General features: G+C 32.8%; 1 protein-coding gene across 2 annotated transcripts in view; it reads left to right on the top strand.

Moving 5' to 3' along the window:
• The window catches only part of Invadolysin (leishmanolysin-like peptidase, invadolysin), a 274,526-nt gene that overhangs the window by 222,112 nt on the left and 30,574 nt on the right, over window positions 1-21,840 (top strand). Inside the window, exon 4 of one of the 2 annotated variants that reach the window (XM_076388677.1) lies at window positions 14,069-14,099. The exons of the other annotated variant lie outside the window; for it this stretch is intronic. Coding sequence (XP_076244792.1) covers window positions 14,069-14,099 — 31 coding nt within the window. The remainder of the gene's footprint in view (window positions 1-14,068; window positions 14,100-21,840) is intronic. 2 annotated transcript variants of the gene reach the window in all.

Genomic DNA, 21,840 nt, shown 5'->3' with positions numbered 1-21,840 from the left:
TTATGTAAAAAATCGAAGAGTTGCGTGTAAGAACTAAATGTAGTTGCATATTGAACTGCACCTATGCACTTATGAAGAAATGTCACCATGCGAATAGCATGTACAGTATTTTGGCTCTTCAATTATTTTCTAATTTCAATTAGAAGAAAGCTACAGGTCAACCTGTCAGGCCATACTATCAGTAGATACTACCAATAAATTTATCCTCTTACATGCAATGTATAAAGTGTAAAATATTCATTTAAGTACATATAAATATTTAAAACTAAACATATTCTTGTCATTGTACAAACAATTGTTCCATGTCTACATGCAGAATTATACATCTACTAAGAATCGTTAATCTGATTAGATCAACCTAATTAGATTAATGTAATTAGATTTAGGACGAGCAATGTTGCGCTCCGTCGCCGGCGATCCTCGTTATCTCATCCAATAATTGGCGCCGTTCCAGAACCACCGACACTGATTTGTCGATTTATTGAAGCGTATCCATCTGCTGCTTCAGGAATTCGATCACTGCATGAAAACTGTTATTTTTCAGGTAAATATGAGTCGCGACCAGAGGAGACACAAGATCTGTTTTCGATTAAATATGCTCGATAGGATAGAATGAGAAGTTATTCATCCATGGGTGATGCGACATTTGATTATATGAACACTATTACTGTCACGTAAAATGAGAACGGTTATTGGTCCGTGAAAAAATATTACAGAGAAAGGTGTCATCTAATTCGATCTATGACATATTTCGTCTGTTAGATTTTAATACAAATTTAAAAAATATAATTCTTTTATGAAATATTTATCATCTTTCACTTTTCCTTTTTATGAATAAAGAAATAAACTTTCTTTCGTTTACCCTAAAACAGATTTCCTTCGAAGGAATTTCTTTACGCCGTTGCTTCAAATTTAATCATTGTCGACAAATCACAGAAATATAACCCCTTTCAACTTCCGCTTCGATGGCCCCAATTTCTCATTCGCTAAATCCGCGGACAGAAAAAAATTTCCCCGTGACGATGGTCGACTTAGGCAGCTATTGCAAATCAGATGACGGAAGGTGCATTTCTGGGGCACAAACTTCTGCGCGAGTCGCGACGCAGAAGGACATTATGATAAATCACATTTATCAAGCTTTCTGCCCAAGTAGGGACGGTTTCTTATATTTGACTTGCAAAACCCGCATCACCGTGAACCTGATTCAGCGTTCAGTGTTCCTTCGAGTCTCTACGTTGTACTTTTCCCGATAACTTAAAGTTTGCAAGCGAGAGATACTGTGAATTCCTATTGAGGGACAGGTACCCAGTCTCGCTCAATTTCATTTACAATGGCAATATTAAGCAAATACTTTTTTAGACGCCCGAGGTGTGACAAAACTTTCCAGAATAATTCATTCAAAACTTCTGTCTTGAAAATTAGACAGATGTGAGGCATCAGCCTCGAACTAGACATTTTGAAAGTGTACATACTAATTTCATGATCAGTTTGGAGGTTTATTGATTGTACATTTTCAGTACTCAGTTAACAAATATTTTACTCTTCAAATTATTATCTATATTTGAGTAGCTTTAATTTTTTTGCGAGTTCTATACAGTTTTCGATAAAACTGAAACAAATGTAGGTAATGATTCTACAATACATAATAGAATAAGAGGAACCGAATTAAAACTGGTGAAATTGTAACTATGGTTCCGTTCATTTATTACTACAGTTTAAAAATTTTCGAATGGAATATAGGTACTTATATTATTTCCAATTTTCATCTGCTTTTATCGTACTGAAAAATTCCTTACGCTTTCTACTGTCGAATCCTCGTATCTCCAAAGCTATAAATCTTTTTGTCAGTACTCCCCATACACGTGTTGAAGCAAGCATTTTCATTTTATCGTAATTTCTTTTGCGTTTTATAGATCTGCATATCATTATAAATGCAGAACATTCCAAAGATAGTTTGAAAAGAAATAGCAAAATTCTTTCTCTGTTAATTAAATTACTCATAAATCCTTTCATGCGACCGAAATTGCATGACAATGTCTGTTCTGTGATGCGATTGCATTCATCTCGCGTATTCTTTCATTCTCTGTTCGAGAACGTGGAACAAATGACCGCCCTCCAGTTTACATTCTGTTTTGTCGTCCTATATTACTCGCGCTAGATTTCTGAAGCTACGTTAGAAATTTCATTTAATAAGAGCAAGTCCAGAAATTCAATTTATTGAAAGATCGCTCGTGGGCGCATGATACACGCTGCTGTCAGCATGGCAAATATTCGAATGGCTCGATACACAATGCGAGATGAGAGTTATTCAAATAAATGTTTGAATAATCAGTATCTCTGAAATCGATAGTAGATAGATAGATCAAATTTTGAAATTTTCTCAAAATTATATAAACTATGATCCATCCTAATGTTATTAACTGATGTTTAATTACAATTCATAATGTTATTAATTCTGAAATGTTTCTATTGAAAATACAATGCATGCCACAATATTTTCTTTCATGTATATATAAATATATAATTTTCATTTTCTATTATCACTTTCAAATTATCATTGGATGTATGCGTAACTAAACAATTTTCATTATTTTAATGTATTGTAAATGGGAAGAATACAAATATTATTTTTAGTAGATGAGGTACAATATAGTAATCTAGAATTAATACAGATTGTTACATTCAATTGACTAAAAATTGTATTAAAAATTCTATTCGTTATAAAACTGTTTCTAATCAATTTTTTCTTTAATTTCTTTTCATTTAATAATATTAATATAATTAATTCATCTGGAGATCAAATTAAAGCTCGTTAACTATCAGACATAACTAAAATATGAAATTACTAATCAGGTTAACCTATTGAGTATGATGAAGTTTAGATATAAAGCAATACTCCGTATTCAATTGTAATAAACGACTACAATTCGATAGTACCTCCATGGGTTTATAGTATCTCCATGGGTTTACATTATAACAATACAACAATCAATGTTCATAATTAGCGAAATAAATATTATGTACAATACCATAGAATTTAAATGTGGATTTAAGTGTCCTCGTGAGCGAAGGGTAGCAATTGCAACCAAAACGATTGACTTAAATATAGCTCAAAATCAATATTTCCTAGTTAATTATTATGCAATCTTTATTTCCTTCAAAAGGATCCAGTTATATCCAACGAAATAACACTTTCCACTGATAACTAAAATGACATTTCAGCTCTCTCCATCATCACGTATAAAATTAATGAGAACGTAAGGGATGCTATTTTAGCCCATCAGTCCAACAAAAATTCGATAAAGCTTAACGCGAAAAATGTTCTGGCAGGCAGCGAGGTGTAAAATTCCTCAATACGAATTAAATAGAGCGTTACGTAGAAGAGTGTATCTACTACTGGATAAAACCAACTATGGAATACGAAACGAGATAAAGTGTCGCGTAGCTAGTAGAAGTATGAGCGCGAGCCAAGTCATGCACGGCTCATATCTTTTCAGTGCTCTCCTCGGTTTTCGAGACAGACAGAAGCCCGCTATCGTCTCCCGAAGATCCAAAGCAGTCAACTTGCCGCGGATAAATCTGTTTAGCGCGTGTCAAGAATCCGAATGAATCGTTCGATAGTCACAGAGCGCGCTCACCAACGTGGAAAAACACTTTGAATAGAGTTTCGTTCGTCTACCTCTGTCTGCATTTCCTGCCGGTTAATCTAGCTAAAACGTCGTTAATATCGTACCCTCCTCGTTTTTGCTGCTTAATCGCCCTTATCTTGGCTTCTTACATGTACGCCTATCCACTGTTTAGTAGCTTTCAACGAGCTTTATATATACGCTGCGCTGAACAAATTTAGGGGCGCTTAAAGTAAATCTTAAGTGAAGACATGAGGTTAGCTGAATGAAAAGTTAAGAAAGAAAGTTCAGTAGAGCGAAATTTATGAAGATTAATTTATTTGAGTTCGTGATCCAGCATTTTTTTGACGTGGATGCTATGTTGCTTTGAAGTTACTTGAAAAAGTAGTTGAGATTGGGTGATGTTGGACATTTTAATTTTTTTAATATTTTTTATGAAAACAACTATCTTGAAATGTTTGTGATCCTGTGGTTTGTCTGTCTTTGTCAATGTAAGTATATGAATTTTAATAAATTTTAATGAACTTATTATTGGTAAAATATTAAAAAACTACGTGGTATTGCATAATCATAGCTCTAACATACAATATCAACATAATTGAAATAATAAATATTTTTACAAATTGCTATTATATTTTAAGGTTGAGAATCCTTTATAGGTACGCGTATTTCAAAAGGTAAAAACAGTTTTGCAAATTGCTGACGTAAGTGCAAAATAAAGAAACTTCTTCACTGTATATCAGAGTAAGCAGTTTCTCCATAATGTTTGGTAAATAAAATAACTATTTGTAATTTAAAAATCATTTACAAAGCCATTTAAAAATTCAATAATTTCGCTCGTAAAGTAAAAATTCTTCGTTAGCGTGTAATCACCCCATTACCAGTACTCACAGTTAGAATGTTTATAGTTAAGTTCCCACTTTTTACTCGCTAACAGCTCGTTAACACTAACAAACTCGTAAACTGCAACGGCTACAGTACTCAAGTCAATTCATGCATGGATAACCTGTTTCAGTATTCTTCAAGATAAGAGTAAGCAATAACGAAAAATACTTCCCAGACACTATCGTATCAAAAATACGAGCATCTTAAAAGGAACAATTTTAACAGCCCTAAATGTACAAATCCCATACATACCACGTCGAAATGCAAAAATACAAAAACATTAAGGAAGAGAAACTACAGTAAAAAACCTAAATGCTTCATTAGATGACGTGGAAGAACAGCAACGAAAATAGGGAACAAAATATGGCGCTGGGAAAGACAGCATAAGGAAGGGCAACGATAGCGAGGTAAGAAATGGAAAGTGTAGAAGAGGAGAAACGTCCAAGAAGGTTATATTGCACGTGGGATTAAACTTATACGAGCAGCCGTTGTCTCGCAGGCGTATTTCAGCTAACATCGGTACCCTATCCTCGTTCTGCTTTTGATGCTCCCAGCCGAAACTTTTCCCCGATACCTCTGTGCAAAATGTCGCGTTCTGCGCTAACGTCACGACAACGAGAGATTGCTCTCGGATACGAAACGAAAGGTGACGTTTCGCGTAATCCCGAAGTGTAATTTTGCGCAGGGGCCAAAAGCACGTTGCCATCTCGATGTGGTCGTACCCCGTTGTCTCAACGTCAACGTGAAAAATTAAACACGAACAGCGGTTGGTAACTAACGAAAACGCCCCAAATGCGCTAAACATGTTCTGCATCATGTGACATTTTAATATTTCTAAGTGTCGCATAGCGAACCCTCTTACAGGGTAATTTGTCGTAGCAGCAGTAAATGTCCAAGGAACTGTTACTTGCCAGAATTTTAGTTTCTATTATCTATTCAACATGTACAATATTTTGGAGCCTAGTCATAATTTTTATGTTTTCCATATGGTCATTCAAAATCGAGGTGCTGCTTGGGTTTATTACTCGCTATAGTCATTAGTAGTATTATCTGCGTGAGTTATTCTGGGAGGCATTGGGTATCTCCCAATGACCACTGGGAAAAGTCAGAATTTCCCATTTTCAACAAACAATTTCTCACCCCACTAATTTTAGACACCATCTTCTTGTTACCCCCTCTGTTTACTAATTTTACTAATTAGCATTCACGCTTAATTTGTAATGCCACAGCGTAACAGATAAATAGAAAGACAGAACAGCAGAATGGAGTATTCACCAAGACAGTCAACAAGTTACTGAATAAAGTATAGTGTATACTGATACTTTGAGTCACTCCATCACAAATTAATAAAGTCCACAATTTGAACTTCAACTATTCGCACAAAGTTAAGTCGATGTGCGAAGTGTGAGTTTAACTATCTTGTGAGATAGAAAATGCGCACACAACACTAACAATAAGTAAAATGAGTTTTGTAACACGCTATTATAAAGTTTTGAAAGTACTGAGAGTTCTACTGTTAAACTTTTTGGTTTCCTTATGAATTCGTCTTTTGAATTGAAAAATAAAAATTTAAAATTGAAGAATTAAAATAATTAAATTTTATAGTTCTCATGTTTACAGAGAAGGACATGATTTTGAGAAAAACTTTGGTAGTACATCTCGAGCTTACTGAATGTATAAGTAACGATGTCTGTAAGGAACAATCATTAGCCCTAGACTATTTAAAAATAAGTATAGTGGATATTGAAACAAGTTCTTAGTGAGAAAATACTGCATTCTAAAGGGACTAATTTTAAAACTGAAAAGAAACAAACGCAAGAATGTTAAACAGGCAGAACTTTATAAGTAGGAACTATAAAGTAATATAAATAGAACTTTAAAGTAAGTTACGTAAGGCACCAAGAAAGTTACAAGTAATGTTTGACTAAATAAATGAATATTAAATGGTGGAAGAAAATGAGCAGATTTCTCGATACAGTTTTCAAAAGCGAAATATATTCTGTTTAGTCTTCTATTAAAAAATTTAATAATAAGGAAATAGTGACACAGCAAAGATTGTTATTTAGGTCAGAAATAAGATGGAAATACAAGAGAAAAGAGAAGGAGATCGAACGAGTGGAACACAGAAGATGAATCAAGAGAGAAAGAGAGAAAGTTCTGTGTATTTCTCTTTGTGACAGTACGAGAATTCATAGGTGCAGCCGTGAATTTACGACACTGTAGAAAAGCAATATCTGTCGCTTCGGGAGGGAAAGGGAGGCAGAAAGTGTCGAGCATCCAAATGTCCTGACAATCATCTAGCAATCCTTTCGATTATTCGTTTGTTCACTATGTAGAATGAACGAAAAAGGGGTTCGTTCAAAATCATAGCTTCGAAAACTCACAGACTTCGCCTTCAACAGCTATATCGGTGTCAGATTACTGTCAGTTTTTTCAATGTTATACTTACGTGACAGAATCGTTACGTGAGCAAAAAATTATCTGCATTAATCAAAGTGAGATTTCTGCTTTAAAAAGGAGTTTTAGGATCTGAAATTTTTTGTTACAATTTTGTGTTCAATCAATCATGGAAATTCATCTACTTTAACATTTTGACGGTCATGTTATGCATTTATGAATCGAGGTAGAAGAAAAGTATTATAAAATAAATCGAAAAATTAATTAGAAACAACTTTATTGTATCATTGAAGAGCAAAATTATATCATAGTTTGTTTAAAAATCTTGACGTTTTTAACAACCAGCGAAGTACTTTATGGTTACGTGTTAATGGCAATTTTTGGTTTTTCAAAATCAAATGCAATTTTGCGTATTTACTGAACTCAATTTTTCTGCATTTTTAAGACTTACAGTCTTGAATAATATGCATTATCTGTATTCTAGGGATCTATGTTCTAAACTAACTAGGTCAATTATCCAAAACTTTCTGAAACAAATTAGCAATTCACTTCTTAACTACTACCTACATATTTCTTATCTGTTAAATCTAACAAAAGTAAAATGCCCTACACCCAACCGAAAAAAGTTTTCTCAACAAGTACGGCACATCAATTTCTTACTTCAAAAATTTCTAACAAACTCCAAACGATATTTTCTTTCTTAGAATTATTTCGATGCGATGATGTTACCTTCCCCCAAAAGATGAACTTGATCAGAAACGCATTCAAAGCAGTTCTTCCTTAATCACATAAACAACCGACAATGTAAAATTATATTTGTATGTACACGGTTGTATGCATCCTCGTAAGCTTAGCCATGAGTTATGGTGGAGGTTGGTACGAGAACCCAGGACGGTTGTTAGTGGTTAATTATACGGTGGGATTAGCTTAGCCGGCGCCGCCGACGCCACAAACCAACCTCTATAATTTTCTGGAGAGTTCAAATTCGAGCGTAAAGCGAGCTGCTGTGCGTGGGTTCAAGTAAAAGGGTGAGCCATGAGAGTGGCCAGTTAGATTTTCCACAACGTGGCACATTTTAGCGAGCGTGTGTTTAATAATGTCTATACTTTGTTTTTGCAAATGCAGTTGTTTGTTAAACAGCAATCAGTGTTTCAATTTGTCCTGATGAAAAGTTTCGATCAGTATACGTAACAGAATAGTTAGGGCCAACTACGAAAAACTGATAAGCTGCTTGGATTAACTAAAGGATTGATGAATGCTTATGTCCCAAAATATAGGAAACCAATGTTTCGTTATTTTTAAGTCTTGCACAGTTTGTAAATCTTGATGAATGGAAGAAAAAGGACACATCAGAATGTCCCTTGACTGATTATAGAAAGTCCCTTGTTAAATAAATTACAAATAGGTAATACCTTATAGTCTTCTCTTTGGATTTAAATGAAAACACAAATAAAACCTTAAATTCCTGAAATTAATAATTATTTTGAAAAATACTTATATTCATAATAATTTTTACTCAGAATAGTTAACTAAGCAATCTGTTAAACTTTTCCATACTCGTGCCTGAACACTCTTTAGCCATTGTCTTGAAGCATTATCAGATTCTCACCAGCGTTGATGGATCTCTCGAAAGTTTTGATGAGCCTTGAAAGTCTTGGAACTTTCAATAAGATTTCCGTCTCCCATTCAACGCATGATAGACTGACAATGAAAAATGTTCTTTACGCAGAGACCTACGCAGTTATTGTTTTTTCGCTTCTAAATTTCATATGCGTCATATATTTCTACACGCTGTCAACTTTCCCATTATCAATTTGTCATATCGCACATGTATTTCAAAAGTGACAGAACACAAAAAACGCGATTGTCGGGTTGCTGCTATGAATCATTTTAGTAAATACACATTTATTTGTTGTAAAAATTTTGCAAACTAGGACATCTATAAGCACGCTAGCATCCTATTTTTTGGAAAAGGAACAGCATTCATTATTGACAGTTGTTTAGTTAATTATTCAAGATTAGTACATCTAAAATTCGCTTTAGCCAAAAGACCCGTAACTCATTCTATTGCCGTCGGGCATTAGCCAAGTGAGACACAGTACTATCAGTAGAATTAGCCAAGTCAGACTCATTTCAGTTGAGACAAGTGTATCTGTAACAGCAAAACCTCAGATCTAATTTCGTCATTCTTGATTTTCTTCTTACGAGTATATTAGCATGTAGAATGATCCCTTCGAATTTCTAACATTCTGTATAAAACACTAATTTTTTTACTGTGTTTAGAATACTATTTCTATTTTTTTTTTTCCATGAAATTGTTACCATTTCCTTTCAGTTTTAGCTCTTATAAAACAAATATATCCTATAACCTCGTTATGGTGAACCATGATATAGCAGAGACTTCGTATGAGTTATTTCATACATATCAAATTAATGCATAAAAATGATAAAAAATGTGAGTATTGCAATCCTGCAAAGACCTGTTGCGGTTAAAAAGTTTTAAATTTTCATTTTCTTAGCTGAAATAGGTAACTATCTATATTTATTTGTTTGTAGTATTTATTTCACTGATTATGTAAAACTCTAGGCAACTATACATTGATAAGATTTCGCTTGAAATGCGCTATACATACTGATACTTTAAACTCAAGCTTAAATTGAATAATTATAGTCTGCTTCTTTTAAATCATTTCTTAGTGTCAGCTTTTCATATAGTAGGTAGGTACATAAATTAGAGTAAAATTAAATAACATACGTAAGCAAATAAAATTACCTGATAAAAATATTACAGAATAATTGATAATTTGTAATTTGTAATTTCTCTTTTTATTAGATTTCTGAGAGTTACATCTGTGTTTGAAAAATCATAAGAATCATAAATACCGCCAATCATTTCTCCTTCAAACTGGGCATTCAACTTCTATGGGGGTCCATGTAATAAAAGAAGTTCCATAAGTTTTAATAAAAGCTTTTCTAGAATCCATAGAATTCACTACGCTCATTAGTCAGAATTCATCCTACAGGCTTAACATAGTCCTTTGATACGTACGAATGACTCTTCAGGGAATTAAATGACATTGGTTAATGTTCCTTTGTCTATTTACGTGAACGCATAATGAATCTGTCTATCTATGGAAGACAAAGGTTCGTAATCCGTGAATTCCACAGAAGATTAATGAACGTACATCGATCGTTGTATGAACCTCTATCAATGGGAGGGAAATCATGAACGAGTAAGCATTCGAGCCGGGCTTATGATAGACATGCAATGAAAGGCATGCCCTACTATGATAAGATTATCAAGCTTATTAGAATCAGTTTCTAGTTTCTTTACCTATAAAGCTTTTTTACGAATTTGTTAATAGCCCTTTAACTTAATAAAATTTTTCATATACAAGGTGATCAGTTTATGTGAAAGTCGTCTGAGCGTTAACAACATTTATTGTAAATGCTGTTAACATTATCAGTGCTATTAGCACCCATTAGAGGGTTTCCAGTTAAACTGATCACTCTATAGTTTGAGAATATATTGCAGTGAACATATCTCTGATTCTATAACATTACAAAAAGAACCTGATTTTAACTTATAATTAATTTTATGTTTTTAATAATTGTAAAATTTGAATATAAGTATGGAGATGATGTGTGTCAAAAAGAAAATTAAAATCAATAAGGGACATAGTAATGATTGCACATTACGTGATGTGTGATAATTAAACTGCGGATGTTTATGCAAATTCGTATTTTCATAACATAAAATTAGAGAAATGGGACCTACTTAAAGATTTACTTCAGCCTTAGAGTATTATATAGTGTATTTATCTTTTAATAATTTCTTCTGTTTTTCATTCTATATGGATTCTGTACCTTTTTGCATTTTGAAATTTTCCATAAATGCATAAAGATCCCCAGTCTAGTGATAATACTAACTGAAATGTTAATGAAATGTTAAGAAATATTTTACAAAAAGTTTATAAATAGAAGTCTGAAAGTTGAATTTTGATTAGTTTATCAGTTTTTAAGAACTGTTAACTCGCGCTATTAAAGTATCTTAATTTTAATTGTTAAAGACTCATATTAATATTATTATATAAATAACTAACGTTCTACTTCTCTCATTAGTTTATGCATAATTGTAGTTCTCTGAATTCTGATCATTCCAAGTGAACTTATTTCATTAATTCCATTGCATTCTTTTTTTTCATTTCGACCTTTCAGTTACCATAGGCATCTGCAACTGTCACCTTTCATTTGATCTCTGACATAAACAAATTGAAATGGAATTGGAAGTCCACTTTTTTTTGTTTTTCTTTCATAGATTTAGAAAAACAAATATCTATTAACTTACTTCAGAGCTGTATAAATTGATATTTTCGATACTGCTTTAACTAAGCCTCTCAGCCATGTATCATTCATTTGCTAAAAGAATGACACATCTAAAAAATGGTCACTTTTCAGGTATCAACAAAAACTCGCTTTAAAAGTGCGCTATTTTCATCTAAAAAAGCGTCGTTTCTATATTACAAACAATTTACCACTAAATATCACATAAAAAATAATTTTCAAAAAATTAATAAAATGTTCCATTGCTAAAATAAATATCATTCATGTACCCATAATCTAATATTCTACACATCAGTCAATAATTAATAATTTTCTACCACAAGTATCAGATCAATTTTCTCAACACTTCACTTTCCTTAATCGTCTCATACTTCTAGCAAACCAACAATATGGATAACATAACAATTAAAAAGTATTTAAAACCTCATTAATCGCGTTACGAATCAGTTCTCCATAGGTGGCCGAAATGAAGGAAACTTAAGTAAATAAACAACCAAGAAAAATACGAGAAAAAGCGAGGAAACTTTAAACTAAGGTGCTTTCTAACTTTTAAAACTTAGCTAAGAGGGGTGCCTTTCTTAAGCTCGTCGATAGAAGTTTAACTCTAACAGGAATTCCTATGGCATGGGTGAACGCCAACCGTTCGCTGACACGTGGATTAAGTATCTTAATCCATAAGCAAAACTGCAAATTACTTTACCACGAGCAATAAAAATTCGGTAGGTACAAAAATTTGATATAAAGCTGTTCGTGAAATAAGAAAATCTCCGCCAATCCAAAAAGAGGAGTGGAAGAAAAAGATATATGAAAACGAAATATAAGATAGAAACCTAAATAAAATCGAATAGACAGTAATAATAAATATAAAATAGGCGAATTGTGGTTTCAAAAATAATGCAAGTAAATTGTTATGTATGAAAATTATTCACTCTAACATATATTTTTAATATAAATAGATAATTTCTAACTCAATTACATGTCAATAATTCATTAGAAGTTAAGAAAAGATTCAAAGAATAAAAATTGAAAAATTGAAAAATATAACATATTTCTAATGTGTTCAATTTTTCACACAACAAATTATCATTTACAATTAAATTTGTAAAATTATCATTTTTAACATTCCTTTGATATAATAAACTAAAAATTTATTTTTTGTAAAAAAACTTATTCTATTTTTATACCAATAAGAATGTTAAAATGTACGTATCAACATCAATTTATACCCATCCATCGTAATTTTTGTAACCATTAACGCACACAATTACCTTCAAAGTTTTGAGGAACATATCCTCTATTTCAACGTTTGTAAAGTTACAAATGCATTTGTACGATTAAAACAGTGTAAATCCCTATATACGCCACCGAAATAATTTCACTAGTTTCGTTTACTACTGTATAGCTTATTTCGATATGTTCTGTATTGCCAAAACCTATGTTACCATAGTGGCTCCTGGATAGTTGACTGGAATTTCTCCGTGATAGTTGGCCGTGGCTTTTCCTACCACTTCTTAAAAGTGACTTCAACAAATGTCTTCAACGTGACTTTGAAGTAAATAAGCGTGACCTCTCTAAACGAAATCCTTTACTCTTTATGTTAACTTATATCATATATCGATGTGTCACTCGCAGTCGTTCTTTATTACACTACCCATTTACCCATTCTAAGTAAACCACCCTAGATAGTTGGCCAAATCTGGTTCAGAACTATGGCCAACTAACGCAGAGCCATTTTATAATGCAACAGACAGAACCATACATTTGGTAGAATATGTTTACAATCGCTTTTATGATCCACTTGCAAAATATTCTTGGCTGAGTACAAAAACATTTCAATACTATTTCCCTTCTCTACGTACAAAAACCAAAAGCTCTTTATGCCTTGCGGGAAAAAGTTTCTGGCACAATTTTTTTAACTACTTTGTGCTCCATAACGTTCCAACTGGAAAAATGTAAATGCAAAAAGCTATGTACGAGTGGCTGCCACGCACTGTCAGAAAAAAGGTTGAAATCACTTCCAAATTTTCATCGTAGTATTACTGGAAAACAAACTTTTTCTTGATTCAAAGTTCGTGGTTTCACTAATCCTGCAATGTTCTTATTTTGTAATAAAATATAACGTATAAAGTAACGCAATAGTTTGTAGTTACATATTTACATCTGTTTATAGTAGGTATAATTAGAAAAATCTTACTACCCTTAATTTACATGAAGCCCCTAAATTTTGTACAAAAAATATTTTCCAACAGAAAATAAGCTATCTGTATTCAGCTATGCAACGAGAATAATTTGGAAATAGTTATTAAATATATTAAAATAAAGGTCATCCTTTGTCTGTTCTAAAGTATTATATTTTAACAAGTTGCTAAAGTAAATAATATATACAAATAAATAATTAATAATGAGAGAAAAATAGGCAAGTAATTAAGGATATAGCATGAAAGAATTGATAATAAAAGAAAATTAATTTTCATGAAACATAACTTCCTCTATATATCTATGCATTACTGGCTATCTGCCTGAAATTCGTATCCTGAAAATTAGTTAGCAAATTAGTTTCGCTGTCAGCTTCGTCATAAACTTCTAAAATTGGTTGCTATGACATACCACGAGGAAAACAATTTGCCGTAATCGTAAAATTGCTACTTACATCCCCCATTTTATAGTACCTATATTAATTAAAGTTACACATTAATTAAATTAACCATTCATTTTGAATTATCTTTTCTGAAGGAATTAGTTAAATTAGTCTGATAAAGTAAATGTACATACTTGAACGTTGTGTTTAATAGAATTTTTTTCTTCTTTTGTTACAGGCTGGATGATGAAAAATTAGATCTTATTAATGTAAGTATGACTCAATATTAAACCATCAGTGAAAAATAAATTCAGTTTTAGAAAGGCTAAAAAGCTAATTATTTTAAATTTCTCACGAATCAAATAATGCATGTAAGTCTCTAAACTGTTATTTTTAAATTTGTCTTATTGATTGAATTATTAAAATATTGCTCTTAATCAAGCATTATTTAAATCAAACGTTTACCAAAAATTCTGTGCAATTTACAGAAATGTTTCAATATAACGATCTGGATATTCAAACGAAATTAAATATTATTTATATAGAATATTTTGTTTAATTTAATCTTACCTTCACTGTTCAGAAACAGAATTTGCAAAAATCATATCATGATAATTGTTTATTTGGTTGAATTCAAAGTAAAAATCACTTAAATTTCAGATGGTATTTAATTTTATCGAGATAATTTCTGTAATCTTATAGATAATCTAAAACGAACTTGTATGGCTAGACTCCCTAGAACAAATGTACTAGATTACTTGCGAACAGAGCAAGTGATGTCATAAAATATAAAATACAGTAAGAGAATTCCTATAAGGATCCTAAGACTACACATGCACAGATTGTCTCCGTGGACTGTTGCTCGCGAACACGTGTTTATATCTTTACATTTCGACGCTCCTTACTCTTCTTCATGGAAATGAAAGAGCAATGAAAAGTATAGACTTACAGAGTATTCAAATCCATTCATATCCAGCTATTTGTATTGAAATGTTAATTATCCGAAAAATTTCTAATATTTTGTTAAATGGAATTTACATAACTGTAATAAATACATTTTAAGCGATGATGCAGTGACTTTGCTGTTTGCATTAAAAAGGAATTATTTTATATTGTGAAACTACTAGTAGAAGTCCAATTTACAAATCTGTGACTACAAGATGCATAAATCACAATTTTAAAGAAAATGAACAGCATTATTGAAAGAAATTTCCTATAGATATAAATACCATTTCATATCGTCCCAAATCTCCATATCCACGATGGTAAAAAATAAAACAGCTTATATTATCTTAAAATTAAACTATTCTTCGATAGTAGACATATGTAGATGTACATACATACAATGTACCGAGGATATTATTTTTACAACAAAGAACTAACTCACTAGAACAGAGTTTCAACTTAAATTTTAATAGAAACTTTACACCACAAGGCTCCATCTCATAATCCAGAACTGATATCCACAATTTCGAACATCCCTATACATTGACTATGAAAATATATCGACTTGCATTATTCTACATCACAAAAAGAGAAGAAACGTGTCCTTTAATTTAAAGTTCAAGCGACACAAGACAAACGCCAGCGCCACTTGCTAATAAATTACATTACACAATTACCCGCTACTTCCTCATAACCAAATATTGTACACCCATTTTTCCACCGATAATTAAAATCTCCTTTAAAACCCTGAAATTCCGCGGCGATGGGTGTCGTGTTAATTAACCGTGGACTCGTAAAATATGTCGAAGTGGCAAGGCGTGCGCATAATTATGATAGTCTTTCTCCCTTTCGACGTGTACCCGCGCGGGGCTGGAAATGGAGCGTGGTAAATGGACGCGTTCTACGTCGTATCAAACGTTGCTGGTGTCATAGCAGTCTAATGCACCGCGTCGTGGGCATGACTGCATGCGCCAAATAACCGGAAATTACCGGGCGCATTTCAATCAGATCACCCAGCAAGCTTCGAACTCGCGGGGCCATCGTTTACTCCACATAATAGTCGGTCGTATGATAATCTCGCAAATCGAACCAGAGAGCCCTGAAAACCGATTGCCCCGTTCTCCGACAAACCTGTCGTCGCTAACAGTGACGATCGATCACCAGGCGCTACGATAAGGCATGCTGGCGATAGACATGTTCCCAATGGTCGGGGTGAATTCTCTTCTTTTATTAGGTTACATTATGCGCATAAAATTGTGGTATTTGAAAACCAAGATAAGAGTTATGTAGAGAGACATTTTTTTTAGTTTAATGGAATATATACTTTTGGTTTTAATAACTATTTTTTTAGTGAATATTAATTAATGTACGCTATTTTTGCTGAATTCTTAGACTTAATAAAATTTTGGGAAGTTGGGCTTGCTGCTGTTTAAATGTGGATAAAACTGCGCTATTAGGTTACATTTAATCTTAAATTTATTTTGCAATTAGAATTGTATAGAGAGTGTTTGACAATAGGTGTGAGAAATTTTTGAGGAGTGATTCTATATCTCAAAATAAGATGAAAATCAAGAATGATAAAATTGAGTAAAGTTCTTAATTGGTGAGAAAACGCCAAAAGTTCGCGTGAAATATGTGGCTGACTTGAGGCTTATTCTACTCACTTCGATGTGTCTGACTTGAGGCTTATTCTAGTCACTTCGATGTGTCTGACTTGAGGCTTATTCTAGTCACTTCGATATGTCTGACTTGAGGCTTATTCTACTCAGTTCGCTATATCTGACTTGAGCCATATTCTACTCAGTTCGCTGTGTCTGACTTGAGGCTTATTCTAGTCACTTCGATGTGTCTGACTTAAGGCTTATTCTACTCACTTCGCTGTGTCTGACTTGAGGCTTATTCTACTCACTTCACTGTGTCTGACCAGATTAATAAATGGCAGTAGTATAAGTTAGATACATTTCGTGTGAATGTTAAATGTGTCTTCAATAATTAATAACTCTGAAACGAAGTCTCAAGCGCATTTTTTTTTTAAATTTCTGAGACCTGTCTACGTGATTTTACATTTTTGGATGTCATGCTTTATTTTCAAGAATAAAATCTAACTAAATTCTATTCATCTCTTCAGTTTAAGCCTTAAATCTGTGGTTGTAAGGCAAAACAGCCTATATCACATTTTCGAAAAATTGGTGTTAAGACCTTAATTAACGCCTAAAATATAGAATTTATATTTTCATAAAGAAGAAAGGGTATTAAAAGAATTTTTTCACCTAAAAATAAGGGTTCAAAAAGACGTAAGTTCATAAGACACTGTTGAAGTTGAAAACTTTAAATGCCAATACGTCGAAGACAAATACATGTTGACTTAGGTCGTTTTTTCTTCACATTTTCTTGGCAATAGAATTCCTAAAATCCTTTAAATTAAGTTAAATTATCGTTGAGAAATATTTAGGAAAATTTCGACTCTAGCACGCATTGTAATGTGAAATCGATAATCAGTGATACCAATTCAAGACCTCATAAATATAATACAAACAACTCTTACCAATTTCTATCTTTTGCTAGGAGACCAGAAAAAATACTGCAATATCTTTAATTCTTGTTTTACCTACTGATTGATATTCTTTTTAACAAAATATTCATCATAGTACGCAAGACACAATTTTGATGGGATAGCTTCCATAATATTGTGAATCTCTTTACTGGCCACTAAAATGTGTTCTTATTTACAAAATTGTCAAATTTGAGAAGGGTTGTTTTTTATGAGCACTTAAACCCTGTCACCTTGGAGGTCAGTAAGTAGGAAAAAGGAAAGACACGTTACAGCCAAACAGCACCTATTTCCACCTATGTCCAACTAGCAATATACACAATATAGACAAAACTTTCGTATTTTATTATATATCTGTACTATGTATTGAAATCTCATTTACGACTTCAGCGACAGCCAATATATCTACCATCGATTCTCCCCCAAATTGGAAGCTACTTAGCCAGCAAAAGAGGAAACTCACTTACGAATGGAATGCTGGTTATGACGATCGTAAATCGCGCGGATATCGAGAGCTGAGAACCATACACTGTCGGCCAAGGTAAAAGCAGTGTTCGCGAATTCGGCTGGGATTCGTGCATCACCACAAGCAGTTGATTTATTCAGAAAATTTTCACCGCGATACGATCCTGCCTCGAGCCTGGTCCGCAAAGTCGAATAATTGCCGTTCTTCTGAGTAAATGAATCTAATTGCATCTGAAATTTAAATAGGGCCTTGCATTTGCATTTAATACCGACATCTAAGTAGCCCGCGCGAACCTCGATAAAGCAAGATTAATTCTTTTTCTTCCTTCGCCGCCTCGAGTTAAACTTTTCTAGTTTTTTCTTTTTGATGGGAATCAATTAATCTAATGATAGCCAGGTAAATGCGCGTAAACTTAACCGATTATAAATATGAAGATTTAACTGTAAATTACTCGTCTAGTCATTTGTCAGATTTTGTCTTACATATAAGATATAATTCTAAAAAAAAGATATTGTCTGACAACGAATAATTTTGATTGAAAAAAGCAGCCTATGTTGTTATTAGCTTTTTCTCACTTCAAACAAAAACAAATTTTCGTTGATTAGCTTGTGTACACGTGTTCTTAAATCGTGGCAATTAATTAAATTAGTTGAACAATTCATTATGATTTAATTCTGGACCAAAGAAATCAAGACTATTTTTAAAGTAGACACTTATTGTTATGACATAACGCATGAGAGTTAAAAATACCCCAATTTCGATTTCAAAAATATGAGTTTAAAAGAAAGAAGTGTAGTGTAACTATATTTTCTAAAAAAGATTTATTTTATTTATAAAAAATCGTTCTCCTTAAATAAAAAGGAAACTTGAATATAATGCTACAGATAAAAATATTAACCTTAATAACACCCTGTTTTACAGACTGATTATTCCTAGTATATTAATTAGACATATCTTAAGGTGAGTCTACACTATACATTATACAGTATGTCCCACGAAATCTTGGACAGTCGATTATTTGGTAACCTATTAAAGATACAAAAAAAGTTTTTATATGAAATTGAATGGCAAAAGGGGGCTGATTTATTGGCTGTAACAATTTTCTTTTATCATTATTGTTTACAGAGATATGAAAGTTAAGTTTGGTTTTTTAAATGGGATTATATATTTTTTGTTTGATCAATAGATAGTACTTTTCAAGACGAATTCAGCAAACATTAATACATACACCTTTTTTCAAATAGTTTTTAAGATATTACACGTAAAAGTTTACTGATTTTCGGTACAAGAAAATCTGCGAGATCAGGAAGCAGGATGTATGATAAAATTATATAATATAACTTTGTTATATAACATATGTTTATATACCCACATTTATTCCTCTCGAAATAAGTCCCTTATCCTTTTTTCAACACTCTGTATATGAGATAGCAATTTTACTTTACTAAATACTTTTTCCTAAAGCTTTCGCAAAATTAGCAATTGCCTCTAGTCACCGAAAATGTGGCCGAGAATTTTTAAAAATACTGCCGCATCTTGCACATATGTCACCGAATTCGAAGACGTCGAACATGCGACCCTCTCTCATTGTCTACGGAATAGACAAACAGCAAGAGGAAGTTCTCGCTGCCACCGGAAAACACTACGAGGGCGGACGACTCGTGGGACGCTGATAAGGCCGCAATATTGTGATAAAGGAGAACACCGCCCCTCCCATGTAGTGATAAACGGGTACCAGTCGCTTGTCGAGACGCGCAGGGACGGGCACGGTACCTTCCAAGGGAGAGAGGAGGGCCGTGCCGACGAATGAGAGAGATGGTAACGTAACTAACGAGGATAAAAGGTCAGCGTAATGGACAGTACGCGTTGAGATTCATGTTGGCGCATAAGAAAAATTGAACTTGCCGCGTCGCTGTACCGTCCGAAAGAAATTAAGTTATTTCAGTTATTTGATCTTATAACGGGAGGCATTTGTGTAACGCTTCTTCCACATATGCTGGTTGGAAAAAATGTACTACGAAAATTTCGCGTGGAACGTGTTGAATTTTATTGACATTTTTATGCTCTTACTGTAAGAAAAAGTTAGGTAGAATTAATGGAGGATATTATTAATTATTATCTTTTTTTGTGCTTACTATATTCATGTATGTAATGGGAAGTGTTAAAAATTGTGGTTAATGAATATGCTTTATTGTTGATAGTAGACACTATAGTGATAAGTAAAATATCATCTGATTGATAGGTTTAAATTTTTGTTAAATTTTGTTCGCAAATGGGCTGTACAGAAATATTGTTTTTTTAATGCGATTGTAGTATCATCAAATATATTTATTGATGGGTATACTTCTTCAGAATTTTTACAGAAGTTTAACGTTATAAAAACAACTTTGCTAAAAAGTAGTTTTCCAATTGTAGAAGGAATTTCTAATCCTAAGAACGTAATTTCACTAAAATAAATGGGGTATCTCCTAATGAGTAATTGTAAGTTCATCTCATTATTCTCAATATTATATTAAAATCATTGTTGCTGGTATTGTACATTAAAAATAAATAATACTAAAAATTTTAGACTATACTGTACTATAACAGAATATCTATTCGAGAAGAAAAACCTTTCTACACACAAACTAAGTCTCTTTTACAAATACGTTTATTAAAAAATAATTTTTCTATAAAGATATACCAGTACAAACAAGAAACTATTATAATAACTTTACACACTTCAAAAATAGATAAAAAATAGAGTATGACCTATAATACAGTTCTAACTTAAATTTTGTAATATTCTAAATATATAGTTAAAATTAAATCTTATGAAATTACTAATATCTTTTAGAACTGTATAATCTGAGATAATATTTAGATAATATGATTACAATTCCAACACATGGACTGAACATGGACTGAACAACTTAGTGTTGACAGGATATCACTACAAATACTTTCGCTGATGTTCAACGAGAACGATAAAACAGAACGCGTAATGTAGAACCGTAAAGCTGTTAACGAGGAGCGGCGTTCACAATACAATCACTGAAAAATAATTAAAGACGGAGAAATTAAGCGTTTGCGCGTCCATGGTGTTCGAGGTCCCATTTGTTCGGCTCTGTTTTAATTATCAGGCGCTTGCCATTAGACCGATATTAATGACGCACGCTCATTCGAGCTGTACTTCCTTCAGCCCCTCCAGCTGAGCCAAGTAACGATCATTTGTTTAAAGCAACCGGAAGTAATATCAGGCAGCTTCTCAGCTCGCCTCTTTTCGTAAATATGTGATTGTAAGGCAAATTTACCTGAGTCACGTGTTTTTGTTATCGAGATGTTACCATTTGAAGTTTTCAATTTCAATATTGTCTTGTCCCAGATAGTACATGACGTCTTGAAAGTGTCTATTTTATGTACATTTTATGCCTGAATGTCTTGCGACATAATTTGAATGTCTTAAACACATCAGACAATATGCGTCTTAAAAACTTTCGAACTTTACGTCCATAAAATGTCTTAAACGCGTTAGATGGATGTTTTAAAGACTTTTAACTTTGGACGTCTTAAACACGACTATTTCTTGTCTGAACGTTGTATAGACATAATTTGGATGAATTTATGACGCCCTAGGAATATCTCTTAAGGCGTCCTAAAGATATACTGATTTGTAACTTGAGACGTTTCAAAGACGTCTGTTGGACATTTTTAGAACTATACTGGATATCAAACGACATAGGTTGTTTTGCCTTGCAGCCAAAAAAATCAGAATAAGTGATGCTACATGAATCTTCGATGTTTCAAATAATTCCCATATACCAAGATTTTGATTATTTCGTATTCTTTTCATGTCAGTGTTCGTGTCAATACGTTGAAGTTTTTGACATGTTTTTAATCACTAAGCTAACTTTAGTTAGAATAGAAACTTCACTCTGTATAGCTTTTCAGATTTCTCATTGATTATCACAGCAGGGACATGATATGGATAGCTGAAATTTGGAATTACATCTAGCTGATGTTTGTAAATAGATTTGACTTGTACTGTATGTGTAATATGGTTTTGCCT

This window comes from Calliopsis andreniformis, chromosome 12 (genome assembly GCF_051401765.1).
Source record: "Calliopsis andreniformis isolate RMS-2024a chromosome 12, iyCalAndr_principal, whole genome shotgun sequence".
NCBI lineage: Eukaryota > Metazoa > Arthropoda > Insecta > Hymenoptera > Andrenidae > Calliopsis > Calliopsis andreniformis.
The sequence above is the reverse complement of the archived record's forward strand: the minus strand, read 5'-3'. Positions and strand labels throughout refer to the sequence as shown.